General features: G+C 46.4%; 1 protein-coding gene across 1 annotated transcript in view; it reads right to left on the bottom strand.

Moving 5' to 3' along the window:
- The window catches only part of FBXO25 (F-box protein 25), a gene marked incomplete at its 3' end in the record, with an annotated part of 48,059 nt that extends 36,963 nt beyond the window's left edge, over positions 1 to 11,096 (bottom strand). Inside the window, exons 1-2 of the mRNA XM_079726499.1 lie at positions 11,036 to 11,096; positions 4,448 to 4,588 (exon numbers count right to left, since the gene is read on the bottom strand). Coding sequence (XP_079582625.1) covers positions 4,448 to 4,581 — 134 coding nt within the window. The 5' untranslated portion in view covers positions 4,582 to 4,588; positions 11,036 to 11,096. The remainder of the gene's footprint in view (positions 1 to 4,447; positions 4,589 to 11,035) is intronic.
- Between the last annotated feature and the right edge of the window lie 3,014 nt (positions 11,097 to 14,110).

Genomic DNA, 14,110 nt, shown 5'->3' with positions numbered 1-14,110 from the left:
CCATCCGCCCCCCTCCCTTTTTTTTTTTTAAAGTATTTCCTTACTTTTGGACACCACAAGATGCTCTAGACTCAGCTTATATTTCCCTACCCCAGCTCTGGAATCAACCACTTCCCCAGGAACCCTTCAAAACCAAGATCTTGGTGTTCAGTCTGCTCATTGCTACTGGGACACCACCGCTCTTGGCCTCCCAGTAGACAGAACTGGGGAACACGTTATATTAACTCACCTACACACCGATCCCTATCTACCCACCCACCCACCCACAAGAGCAACAACCACCTGAGTACACACTGACACCATCACCACCAATCCAGCACCACAAGGTATAGTCTAGCATGATTTTGTGACTTCCTTCTCCAAAGTGAGAGATCTGGCTGTCATTGTCTGCATTTTATTTACTCACCCAGTTCAACCCTATATACATAATAAAGCAGTTTCAGAATTGCTAACCCACACCCTGGGGCATGAGAAGCACATTTACCACCTAGAGTGTCTGTCTATAGCCTGACAATATCCTGTCAACATGGTTTTCCCAAGTTCCCAGGTCAGCTCCTTTCTTCCACACCCTCCTCAGTGTGGTTATGGGGGTCGTCTGTAACACAATCTCATCCATCTGTCACAGTTTAGATCATCTGGGTGACCAGCTCCCCATCACACACATCCTGGTTGGTTTTTTTTCTTTAAAGATTTACACAGAGCAAAATTTGCTTTTCGTGCTGCACAACTCTACGGGTTTTGACGAATGCAGAGTCATAAAGGGACCGGCGCCTTCCCTACAGGGCAGCTCTACCACTCCCCAAAAAGCCTCCTGCCCTGTGTAATCAACTCCTTCCCCTACCTCTAGACCCCTCGCATCCACTGGTCTGTTTTTCACCCCTTTGTCCCTATAGCTTTTCTTTTTCCAGAAGGCCATATACATGGAATCACACAATATGAAGCCTCTTGGGTTTAGTTTTTCTCACTAAGCAAGATGAAATTAAGATTCATCACGTTGTGTCAATCAACGGTTCGTTCCTTTCGCTCCTGAGTGGCCCTCCCCCGGAGAGCTGAAGAGCATGGGTGAGGTCCAAGCTCTGGCAATTACTGGAAAAAAGCTGCTACAAACGTTCACATACAGGTATTGTGGAAACATAAACTTCCATTTTCCTTGGGTAATACCTAGGACTGAGATGCTGGGTCAGACGGCAGCTGTATGTTTAACTTAATGAGAAAGTACCAAACTAGTCAGCAAAGTGGCTGTGCCATCCCACACTCCCATCAAGCTTACGAGAGGACATTCTCGCCAGCACTCGGCACTGCCCCCACCAGCACCTGTAGAGTTCTGTTGTTTGTTAATTGCAACCACTGCGGTAGGTGTGTCAAGGCACCTTATCCGGCAGGTGAACACTTTCTCCACACTTTTGTCTAGGCCACCTCGGCTGTCTCACTCCCCTGGAGCTTCCCTTACGTTTCTAGCTGGTCTGCTGCTGAGCCCACACTGCGCTGTGATCTCAGGCTCGCTGCGACGCGTGTCTTCCCAGATTGCCTGCACTTCCCTGCTGACTAATGATGCTGAGCTTATTCTTCTCTGCCCAGATTTACTTCCAAGAAATAAAAAAATGGTTAAAAAGGATGAGCAGTGTGGTCAGATGAACATGCACTGACAGCAGGAGCAGAAATAGATACCACCTCACTGGAAAACGGAAGGTGGGCCTGCCCGTGACCCAGCAGCTCCAGTCCCGGGCACGAGCCCTGAGGATCTCGCGCGTGCACAGGAAGGTACACGGTCAGACTCCACTGTCATCAGACGAACGGCCACCCTCCCAGCTGCGCAGGCCGAACACCTGCCCGCCTTCGCCGACGCCCCCTCCACTGCCCACCCACTCCGCCTCTCAGCCACCTGCCAGCTCCACTTGCAAAACATCTGAATCTGAGCGCTTCTCACCACCCGCCACCTCCTTCCTCCCTGAGCCGCAGTCACTTCCCACTTGGGTCACCACACGGGCTCTCAGGAGTGAGTCTATCTGCTCTGCCTCAGCTCTCTGCAGCCCGTTTCCAACACCAAAGCCAGGAGGAGCCCGTTAGAACACAAACCTGAACAAACCCCCCCCGCTCTGCTCCAAACCGCCGACCCCCTGTCTAGCTCTGAGAAAACCCAGCTGGCCCTCCATGACCGGCCATGGCCACGCTGCCATCTGGTCCCCTGCTGGCCCTCATCCCACCCATCTCGCTGTCCCCGCTGCTCCCGAGGTCACGACACCTGCCTCGGGGTCTCTGCTCTCCCTTCCCCACCTGGGCCGCCCTCTCGGTGCCCAAGGTGTCATTCAGCTGATCCTTCTCAGAGAGGCCCCGCCTCGACACTTGCACGCACCACCCCCACCCCAACGGTCTTCCCTGCCACCCCAGGCTTTTTCCTTCACAGCACTTACGACACGGAACAGACCACGCGGAGCTCCTTTTGTCCTTCGTCTGACTGTCCCACTAGAATGCAAGCTCCTCCAGGCATGGGTTTTGCCTCTTTCCGTTTACTGCTGGATCCCAGCACTGGGAATACACGGCAAATGCCCGACATACGGTATAGACTGAGCACATACAACAGCATGTGTAATCACAAAACCAGAGGCGTCTCAGGTCTGGCTCATGGAGAGATTTATCTACACGCCAAAGGAGCACAGGCAGGACTCAGGCCCCTTCTGTTTCCAAGGAGCCCCCTCTGGAGGGGAGGGGACGGCCGCATCCTTTCTGTGGACAAGCAAAGCAAAGTCACCTTCTCCTGGTCCCTCACTGTGAAGGGTCTGGAGTAAGTACTGGGCTGGGAAGACCAACCCTCTTTCCGTTCACAGAAGGTAATTAATAAAAACATCTCTGATCCACACATCTTTGTGTGGTCTGGATGAAGCTGATAAAGATTCAGGATGAACTTAATAAAGATGAAAACTAAAAGTCCAACTGCAAGGGTCTGAGAACAACTCATTTACTACGGTCCCACCATGTTCTCTGGCAGGGAGTGAGCGACGTGCCTACGGTCCCATCCTGTTTGTAAAGTTTATGTAAGGTTGGTAATTACATATATCATTCGTATAAAGAGAAGGCACCCAGACTTGCGAGGCACCTGGATGGGAGCAAGGTGTCTTCACTCCACACGTGGTGGAGAGTCCACGGCTGTTGTGACACAGCCCCTGTCCCTGTGAGGACACCCACACAGAGAGGCCTCTGCCAGCACCACTTATATTTCAAAGGATTTTCAAATGAGTATGAATAGGAGTGGGTGAGTGGGAGTGTCTGTGGGGAAGGGGGGAAGGGAGACAGGAGAACATGGAGGTTATCACGCAAAGAAAACAGGTCTTGATTGTGTTTCTCTAATTCTATGCATGTATGAGAAAAAAGTATTCTTCGATATTCACAACATGTTTGGAATGAGGGGAAATAAAGAATACATGAGGAAAAAAACACATGCAAATTCCTTAGTGTAGAAGTAGCAGTACATTCTATTTCATGGATTACAGCTTTTTTTAAACTGACATTTTAGAATTCAGAATGGCAGAGAAATGCCACAATATAAATTCAACGAACACTGTGTGTACCCTTCCTATAATCTTAAATATAAAATTAATTTCTGCTTTAAATACCGCAAACCCCAATCTCCAGTCTAAAGGTACCAAATTCCTATCAGAAAAACAGATGACCGGTCAGTTCGAAATATACAATTGAGAGTTACGCAAATGTGAGATAAACATACGCAGTAAAATGGATGACTAGGCCCGTGACACTCTGGAGGAAGAGGTCTGCAGACCTCCCCAGTCCTCCAAATGCTCAAGTACACTTGTGACGGGGACTGCGGGTGAGCACACCACGGCCACACGGGCCTGCTCCTGCATCCACGCCATCTCTCACCTTCATCTGGAGAAAGACCACAACCCCCAGCCTGCCCTGCAGCTCCCACTCCAGCCGGTGAGGTTTGGCACAGGTACCCTCCTCCTCTACCCTGCCAAGCGCAACACGGAGGTGGGGGCAGAAATCCACCCTGAACCCCGCCGACGAGGCTACTCTCTGGGGATGGCAGAGCTAAAGGCCACCTCACCAACTCAGGCCTCTGACAGAGAAGACTAGACTCCTGTCTCGCGCAAGCCACTGTCACCATGGGCCTCTGACGCAGGCCACCAAAACGACATCTTTTAATTCCTTCAGGTTCCTCAGCTGTAATGGGAGGTTAGTAAGAATAAGACCTATCTCTCGGGCTACTGTAAGGGTTAAGCGTTTCAAATTAAAAAGAAGACGGCAGCATCTGTGCGTGGGCACTAGGCGATCTACCAGGCTCAGACTTTGGCTAGTAACTTGTTTCCTTACACCAGCCTTGTGCAGGTGCGGGGGGGGACTCTCAGCCAAGCGGTAAGTCATGGGCTCCAACAGGTGAAGCCGTAAGAGTCAGGCGGGGACGGTGTGGCTCTGCTGAGCTGCGACTCACGTGCCGTGGCTGGCGCCACACCGGTTATTCTCTCCTTCAAGTCCCTCACTCCAGGGTTCACATCTTTTCCAGCCGTCTTCTGTTTTAATCCAGCTCCATCCAGGAGATCTCCAGTCCTGGCCCAAAAATGGCATAGCTCTCCTATAATTCAGGTTAAAAATGTATGTGTAATTGATGTAAGTTTCTTTTCATTTAGAACATTTATTCGTTAACTTTAATGAATACAATTCTTACTTAATATTTAAATGTCTGCACGTGCCTTACGTGCCGGCTAGACACTGAGATGAAACACTGAAGGTAACACAGGACTTCAGTTGTACTAAAATGATAAGACGGATGAGGACTGGTGGATTTATTAGCCCAACCCTGCACGTGTCATGAAAGGTTTCCCAGAGGTGACATCTCAGCTCATGCCTGAAGAACAAGCAGTCAGGGAGCGAGGAAGAAAAGGAATATGACACCGAACAGAAAACTCATGCCAGAAATTAGAAGCAACAGAACATGAAACACTGATGCTCAGCCCTGTACACAGTCCAGTCTGCCTGAGGCTGACTACGTAAGGGGGGAGTGGGGAGTGGCTGGAAGTGAGAATGGAGAGGCCACTGGGGGCAAACGAAGTCAAAGGAGCTGGACTGCACTCTGAGGACACCGAGCGGCCAAGGAAGGAACCTCCACTCCGCAGGGAGACCAGATCTGAGCTTCACAAAGACCTCAGGGCTACTCGGTCTCTGCCAGAGCCTAGTGTCTTCCTAGTAATAAATGCTGTCTGAAATTACTTACATGGCTACAGTCTGCCTTCCTCAAGAAAACGCAATGTCTTGTTCAACTCTGTGTCCCAACACTTGGAACGATGCCCGGCGCACAAGGGTAGCGCAACAATCACTGAATGAATGGCTCAGAGGGGAGGGTAAGGCTGGAGAGCAAGGCAGGCAAACCACCAGCATCGAGACTGTACAGACAGAGACCAGACAGCGTGGGGACAGAAGACAGCCAAGGAGCCAGCTCCAAGGGTCGCTGACACTGAAGGGACAAGCAGGTGAAGACAAGCCGAGAAAGGACACCCAACAGGAAGAGCCACGATGTAGGGGAAGTGGGAAGGCGAGAGACGAATGGGTGTAAGAAAGAAATGATCAACAGAGAGGAAAGTGTTATAAAGAAGCCAGTACGGTATACATCGTATTTAGCTACAAAAAGGTAGTTGATAACTCAACAAAAAGTTTCCATAGAGTAATGTGTTATATTAATCTCATGTCCGACGATGTAGATTTGGGATGTTTCACTAACGTGGAAGTCTCATATCACATCATATCATAGAGTACACAAGAGATGAAAGTGTTCAGATACCATCTCCCAAATATATTTAATGTAGCTAACAAAAAATAGGCTATTAAATAGGCATTTATACTGGCTTAGAAGAGACAAAAAATTTCAGAGGGAAATTATAACTCTTCAACAACATTCCGTGTCAACTACAAGTGCTCAACGTGAAATGTATGATGAAGTCATTTTCCTCGGTACCAAGAGGATCTCAAAACCTTGCTAAACTAAGTAATAATCAGAACACATCTTTTCCAGTCATATATTGTTTAACTGAAATTCTTTCTTTAGAAGATAATTAAAAATAATTCCTTTAATTTCAAAACCATTTTGATAAGCCTCATCTTACGCTCTTGTTTCACAACTACTGATCACCCTAAAATGCAAAAGCCACCACCCATGTCTAGTCCATCCAGATTATTTAAGGTTGTCTCCAATAGCAGTGTCTGATGCTTTTTCATGAAGCTTCAGACAGAAGCCAGAGAATACTTTTACAAAAGAAGGCAAGTACCATGATGTAGTAGATGATGCTTAAATGGCAAATTTAGTCTCATAAAACACAAACAAGAGAAGAATGTCTTTGAGGACCACCTCTGACAATTGCCAAAGTATCTCTCAATATCATATTTAAACTGCGTTTAAAAAAAATCAAGTGGCAACTGTGCAGAATATTGCTAATAGGTCAAATACAGTATTACTTCAATGACAAACATATAAACACAGACTAAATGTGTTATTACCTTATGTGTCCCTTCCCTAGGGCACACACAATATATGTAAGTATATTTAAAATATATGCATATGTGTAGTCAAAATGTACAAACCAACAGTCATAAAATAAATAAGCACTAAGGATGTAATGTACAACACGATAACTAACACCTGCTGCACATTATATTTGAAAGTTATTAAAACAGTAAATCTTAAGAGTTCTCATCATGAGGAAAAATATTTTTTCTTTTTCTTTAATGTTGTATCTATACGAGATGACAGATGTTCACTAAACCTATTGTGGTAATCATTTCATGATGTATGTAAGTCAAATCATCAAGTTGTACACCTTAAACTTACATAGTGCTATATGTCAGTTATATCTCAATAAAACCGAGGCAGGTGGATGTTATGTAGAAAAACTGTCCCTTGAAGAATTCTTTGTAACAGGAACAAACTGCAACAACTATAAACAATTAAAATATCTAAAAGAGGTTTTGTTAAATATATTTGTTATTATACTGGGATTGTAAATGGCTATTAATAATTGTGCAAATATCTGTTAACATGAAAAGATACTCACAGTATATTAAGTGAAAGCAAAGCAAGTTTTAGGAAAATATATGTGATACTTCTGTGTATTTCTACATGCAGGCACAAGTTTATACATGCGTGTATAGAAAAAAATCTGAAAGCAGATATAGCAAAATGTAAACAGTGAATATCTCTGCATGTTTGAATTTCAAGTGATTTTACATTATTTTTTATTTGAGGCATTTTTATTTTTAATATTTCTTTTATTAGATGAAAATGTACTACCCATGTGACAATTTTTATAGAACACGACTTGCTGATCTGAAAGGCAGAAATGGTGACATTGTTAACCTGTATTATTTGATTCCTGATGCAGTTGAAGAATTGTCCCCAGTATGTTTCCTTTTTTCTTTTGTGATCTGTATGCTCACAGATTTTACAAATTTATTATTTTAGTTTTTTCCATTCTTGTAGAATTTAGAAGTCTTCATATATTTAAATTAATAAAATTGGTTTCTCATTAAATATATATATATATAAATGTGCATACATGCAATCTTGTAATATGAGTACTAAATGAGTGGTAAAGAGAGAATAACTAGAAGAAACTCAGAGTAAAAAGCAAACCACCTGGGAAACCTCTGAAGAGAAACCAGGACATGAGCTTGGCCTTAAAGCATGGTTAGATCTTAAGTGAATGAAGAAAGGAAAAAAATACCAATCACAGACATGGTGGGTGAAAAAAATGAAGACAGGAATACATGTGACATATTTGAGAATAAGTGGAATAGGCTGGCTGAAATACAGAACAGACTGGAAAGGGGACTAGGAGAATGCAGAATATCAAAAGTGTTTGTACTTCATTCTCTAAATAATTAAAAGTTTTTGAGCAATCCAGCAATGTGAGCAGTGCTATTTTCACAATAATTTGCCAGGGCGTGAAGGACAGACTGAAGGGGAGAACAGAGGCAGAAAGAACAACTACTTAAGCAACAGCAACTTCTTACCAACACCTCAGCTAATAAGATATTTTAAGACTTGATGACACACATTGTACTTGCCTATTTAGACACCATGCCCACTCACCACTTAATGCACTTATATTCAGGCCTCACAAGCAATCCCTATAACATTTACACTAAGTTTCTGCTGTAAAGTTAAGAGTCGGCTTGGGGTTTCCTGTAAGATAACTGATTCCTTTACAACTACCAAAACTCTACAGATCATTCATATTGACTTTAACAACTCTCTGTGAGAAACAAATATAGTTGGCCTGAACTTTTCAGCTGCTAAGTGTTTATATTTCCATGGGTTGGAAGGAGTGAAATGCAGCTAAATGGACCATGGAAATAAAAATAGTACATTTCCAAGAGTTTTATTTTCAACACAGAGGAAAAGATTTGTTTCAAAATAAATGTGTGTATTCCATTCCATATAGGTGTATAATCTTTATACTTATGCTTTACACTTGCAAATAACTTTTTTTTAAATTGAAGTATAGTTAATTTACAATGTTGTGTGAGCTTCGGGTGTACAGCAAAGTGATTCAATTATGTACATATTCTTTTTCATATTCTTTCCCATCATAGGTTATTACAATATATAACCTTATATAATACTTATATGTAATCTTTATACTTTATGCTTTAGTTCATGAACTGGAAGCACAGTTATTACAAACAATAACAAAAAAGCCAAGAGGGAAAAGAAAATAAAAGAAAGAAAAAACACACGAGTTGCAATGTGAAAGGCTTGGGTCTCAAATTTTCAAAAATAGTCCCAGTCTGAAGCATCTAACAAGTCTGCAAATTGAAAAATACTGTTAAACTTTTGGAATGACGACAACCCATCATTTTTTATGGAAATGTATCTATCTGTTCTGCTAAAAGATCTGAATTGCTATGTTATAAATTTAATTAAAATCACCTTTGTTTTGATAATTTTCAAATACAAAAATAAGAACTAGAAATTACTCCTGAAAATTATTAAATGTGTAAGAGCAACTACTCAAAAGTGGCTACTCTTGTAAAATAGCTGGTACTATCTGCAATTTTGTGCACATTTCATGCCAACTAATGTCAGAGAGCATATGGGGCCATCTGCTGTAGATCTTCCCTCAATCTCTATTTTGTATGGCAGGACATGGGGGTGAAGCACTGCAGGAGAACAGGGCTTCATGAAGTTCACGTGCCAGTGGAAACTCCTGCACAAGACAAGAAATGTCTTTCCTTCAACAAGCACACTTTCCGTTAACTAATGATAACAGCTGCAAACATTTACTAGATCCCAGTATGGGTTAGGCATCACCCTAGACAATTTACCTCTATTATCTCATTTAGTCCTCACACTACCGTATAAGATAGGAAATGTGGGCTTCCCTGGCTTCCAATCCGCTCAGTGGCGCAGTGGTTGAGAGTCCGCCTGTCGATGCAGGGGACACGGGTTCGTGCCCCGGTCCGGGAGGATCCCATGTGCCGCGGAGCGGCTGGGCCCGTGAGCCATGGCCGCTGAGCCTGCGCGTCCGGAGCCTGTGCCCCACAACGGGAGAGGCCACAACAGTGAGAGGCCCACATACAGCAAAAAAAAAAAAAAAAAAAAAGATAGGAAATGTTGCAATCCTCATTTAAAAGTTTTAAATCTCTATTTTATAGATGAAGAAACTGAGGCAAGAAGTTTGGTGGAGCTGGGATTTACAGTCATGGAATCTCAATCCACAATCCATGCTCTACCACTATATTTTTAAAACAGCAATTCCTGAACACCCTATTAGAAACAGATGTCATAAAACTGCAGGGGTTTTTTTTCTTACATTTTTAAGCTTATATGTCATACATCATCAGATATGATCTGAGGTAATGACTGATCTAAATATAAAAACACTAAGACAAGGAAAACATGACAGGAAACAGCTCTAAAAAATGTGAAAAGGTTACATGTATAACAGTACTTAATCTCCTCAGTTACTAAACTGATTTTCAGAACAATAAAGACTATACCTGTAGAGCAAGAGCTATGGCTATACACATTACAAACAGATAAGAAACAAACAAGTTACAGTGAAAATAAAAGGCACTTTCATATTCAGAGAAAAAAAGCTGACAAAGGAGTTTCTCTTCCAGTATTTCTTATACTGGAAATTTCATCATAAATTTTGAGAAAATAATTTGCATTGTTCTGAGATAAGAATGACTGATCCTCAATTTGATAAGCATTTGGCTTTTTCTACTGCTTTCTCTTCCTTACAAGATTTCCAAATAATTGAGGGTCAAACATGAATATGGCTTTTAAATGTGGAAGAATCTGATCCAGAAAGACCATCAAGAAATGGTAAATCGAGGGCTGAGAATCAGAAATGGGGTTTACTGCAAGAAGGCCTGAGAGATAATCACAGATGCCTCACGGAAACGGAAAACCTTCCTGTAAGAGGGGAAAGTGGAACACGAAAGAATAAGGTAAAGCGCGTCTTCTGTGATTAGGGCTGGAGGTAAGGATTTGGAAGAGGTAAGAAAGGAGGGCTCCGCAGGAAAAGGCACGATTCCCCACACTCCTTCAAGATGGGTCTGAGCAGGGCCAGGGCTGGGAGAAGGATCCAAACGGAGCTTACCGCGAAGAGAAAGACGCAAAATTGAAACGCGTCCGCTCAAGAAAAATAAGAAAGGCAACCGAAGAGGGGCCGGAACCGGAGCAGAACGGGGGCAGAGGACGGACGCCGGGAGGACGAGGTCAGGCCCGGGCAGGTGCCCGCGCGGAGAAACTGGGGAGGACGAGGCCGGAGGGCGGACGCCGGAGACGCCGGGCCGGGGAAGGGTGGTCCAGGAGGCCCTGGGCCGGGGGAGGAGGGGGCCGACCCGGTGGGAGCGGGTTCAGGCGGGGGCGTGAGGGGAGCTGGGCTGCGGGACGCGGAGGGTGGGCGTGGGGTTGAGGACGGGTGGGCCGCGCCGTGTGGCGGGCAGACTGCCTCCGTCCCCACCTGACGCGCGGACACCCATAGTCCCCACCTAGCGCGCGCGGCGTCCCAGTCCTTACCTGGCGCGCCGACGGTCCGGTCCCCACCTGGCGCACTAACAACCCCCAGCCGGCACCTGACGGCGGCCCGTTGGGATTTATTGCCGGAAATCGCCCACCGCCTACCCGGGAGCGCCGCGGGGAAGCCCCGCCCCCGGCCGCTCTGATTGGCCAGCGCGGCTCCGCGCGGCCGTGTTGCTACCCTGATCCCTGAGTCGGCGGCGCGCGCGTGCGCAGTGGGCGTCGCGCCCGGCCCCCGTGCCGCTGCCCGCGCGTGCGCAGTGGGTGCGGCACGTGGGGCTGGTGGGGGAGGCGTGGGGGGGGTAGTCCGGACGCCGAGAAGCCCCAGGTGCTGAGGGAGCAGAGAAGGCGTGAGTCACCTGGGTTGTGACTGCCGGGCCGATGGCAGACAGACAGTCCAATCCGCTCACCCCAACCTGTTCAGCTTTCCAACCCAACCTGAATTTCAGGAATGCAGCTTCGATTTGCCCCCAATCCGCCTGTGCACCTCATTACCTTGTATACTGAGCTTTAAGGCCCAAGTACTTTGTATTTATAAACGATTTAGTGGGGTTTTCCCAGTTAGGAGACAAGGATGTGGGGTTCCGGAGGGCAGGGTAGGAGCAGGGCCCCCGGTTCTAGCCAGTGCGAGCTCTCGGCCGGGTCGTGGGCATTAACCAAGGCCTGAACCTCTCTCTGCCTCACTTTCCCTGCAAGTAAAATGGAGCCGGCAGCGGGGCTTACCTCCCAGGATCTTTATGAAAATTGAATTAACATGGTCAAACATTCAAAACAGTACCTGGGGTTTGGTGAGCAGGACATAAGTATTTGATCTTAGTATTTTTCTTTTTGTAAAATGTGTAAAATATAGTAGGTATTCATATTTTAGAAAAATATTTTTGTAAATTATTCCTCATGTGCTTATTACAATTGTGTTCTTTGACTACATGCTTTTAAAATAATGGGAAAGTGATTATGGACAGAGGTCAGCAGTGTTGCTTGCATATCCCCAGTTTAAGAACCGCCCCCTTCTTTTCCTAGTTTTAGGTATCGTCCATGGATGAGCGTTCGGTTCCTTACAGTATTTTGCCGTTAAAAATAAATGAGTAGCTGTATGCGTGGGCGGTTTTGGTTTCTTTTTTAAATTTGTGGGGTGGTGTGTTTGCGAGTAAACTACTATCATTGGAATTGTTGGGCCAAAGACAAGTGCAAGTCGAGTTGTGGTCGACATTGCCAGGGAGAGAGCCCCGCTGGCACCCCACGGGGCTTAGAGGAGTATGAAGTCTAGACTAACTGGCCAACGCCCACATAGCTCCTTGTGAAGGAGTTCCAATGGCTGGATTGAGAGGAAGCAAAGTGACAGCCATCCGCAGAGAAACGCAGGGGCCCCCCAAGTGGTTCAGGTCAATTCCGTCCAGCAAATATCTCTGAGAGCGCACTTTCTGCTTGTAAAGAGGAGCATGTTCACGGCCCTCTAGAAACTTCACCAGTGGAGGAGGAGAAAGCAGCAGAGGGGCAGGAAGATGCTCCGCAAAGACAGGGTGTGGCTGGGCGCTGTGGAGCCCCGGGACTGAGGGGAGAGCCCCTGGGAGGGAGCTTGGAGGCCAGGGAGGAGTTACCGTGGGGTGGGCGCAGCCTCAGGAACAGTGACCCAGAAGGAGGGGCCTACCTACCAGACTGTGCCGGTGTCCCTTCATCTAACAAGTCTATCAACTGGGATGAGGGAGAATTTCGAGTTCTTTATTTTCCTAAAAATAATCCAATTGTGATTCGATCCAAGGGTTTGGGGACACTTAAACACATTGTTGCAGCCCCTCCCCAAAGTTGGGGTCCGCCGTAGCAGTGAGCTGGGGCAGTCACTGGTCACAGGCGTGCTGGTGCCTCCATGCCTCACTGGGGGCTTGGGGTGCGGCCAGCACGGGGCCCCCACGCGTCCTGAAGGCCGCTACACCGCTGGAGAGTGTGTCCCTGATCCTCTGGAGACAAGCTCAGCTTTGCTCCATCCAGGCTCAGGGAATTGTCTCTTTTTCCATGCTCCACCCTGTCTGGAACACATAAGATGTTTAATGGCATCTTTATACAACACATGAAGACTAATTCTATTTTCTATGCAACGATAATACTGGGGTGCGAAATAAAAACCACACCAAACCACCCAAACAAAACCCTGTCACCTTGCTGCAGACTTGGTAGAGGAGTGGGTACATTAGGGTGACCACGCAGACCACATGCTGGGCACCATGGCAGGCGGTGAGGATGTGAAGTTGAAATCCCTGATTTTCAGGAGCTCACTGTTCGAGGCAGATATAGGATCGCAAATACACAGTGAGAAAATGGGGTGATGGCTATAAAGACGTACAAAATATGGAGAGGCCTGGGGCAAAAGCACCTCTCTGACAGATGCCTCCAGGCCAGCAGGCAGCGATGGCCAGGGCAGAAGAGGAGATAGCTTGTGTTTGCTGGCTTGTTTCAGATCTCCTCTCTGTCTTGGGCCTCCTTATCTTTCAAATAGGAATCGGAATAGAATCTTAGGATCCTGAACTAAGAGGTGGCCAGGAGCACGTGGTAAGCGTGGGACGGAGGGATGGGAAGGCTGACTGCACAGCCACCTGCAGGCACCTCATCCCTCCACTTTTGAAACTCTGTGTTTGCCGGACAAGACGTGTCGTCATCAGGCTTCATCCCGAGAGCAGCCAGTTTGCAAGCCCACAACTCCTCACCCAGCTCCAAACCCTCTCTGTTCACCTGGCGCAGAGCTGAAGCCGAATCTGGCCTCTGTGGGCAGCATGCCATTAACCGTTAACTTCTCCCACCTGGTGGGGGTCTCTACCTGCAAAACAGCTCAAAGACGTTGTTCTGTGTATCCCTTGATGGGGAACCAGGACCCTGCCCCAAGGCTGCTCTATTCTCTTGAGTCCCCCTCCCTTCCCTAATTAACAACTGCTTGAATCTGCCCCATGCAACTCATGGAAGGTCATGGAGGCTGACTGAAGCCTGTTTTCTATAATCAAAGAAATGGGGACACAGGAAGGATTTTGTGCCCAGGAGCCCCACTGGGCCCTGCTCGGTATCAAGGCTCTCTCTAACTCCACTCAT

The sequence above is a fragment of the Hyperoodon ampullatus genome, assembly GCF_949752795.1.
Source record: "Hyperoodon ampullatus genome assembly, chromosome: 20".
Taxonomy (NCBI): domain Eukaryota; kingdom Metazoa; phylum Chordata; class Mammalia; order Artiodactyla; family Ziphiidae; genus Hyperoodon; species Hyperoodon ampullatus.
This window is presented reverse-complemented; position numbering and strand designations above follow the sequence as displayed.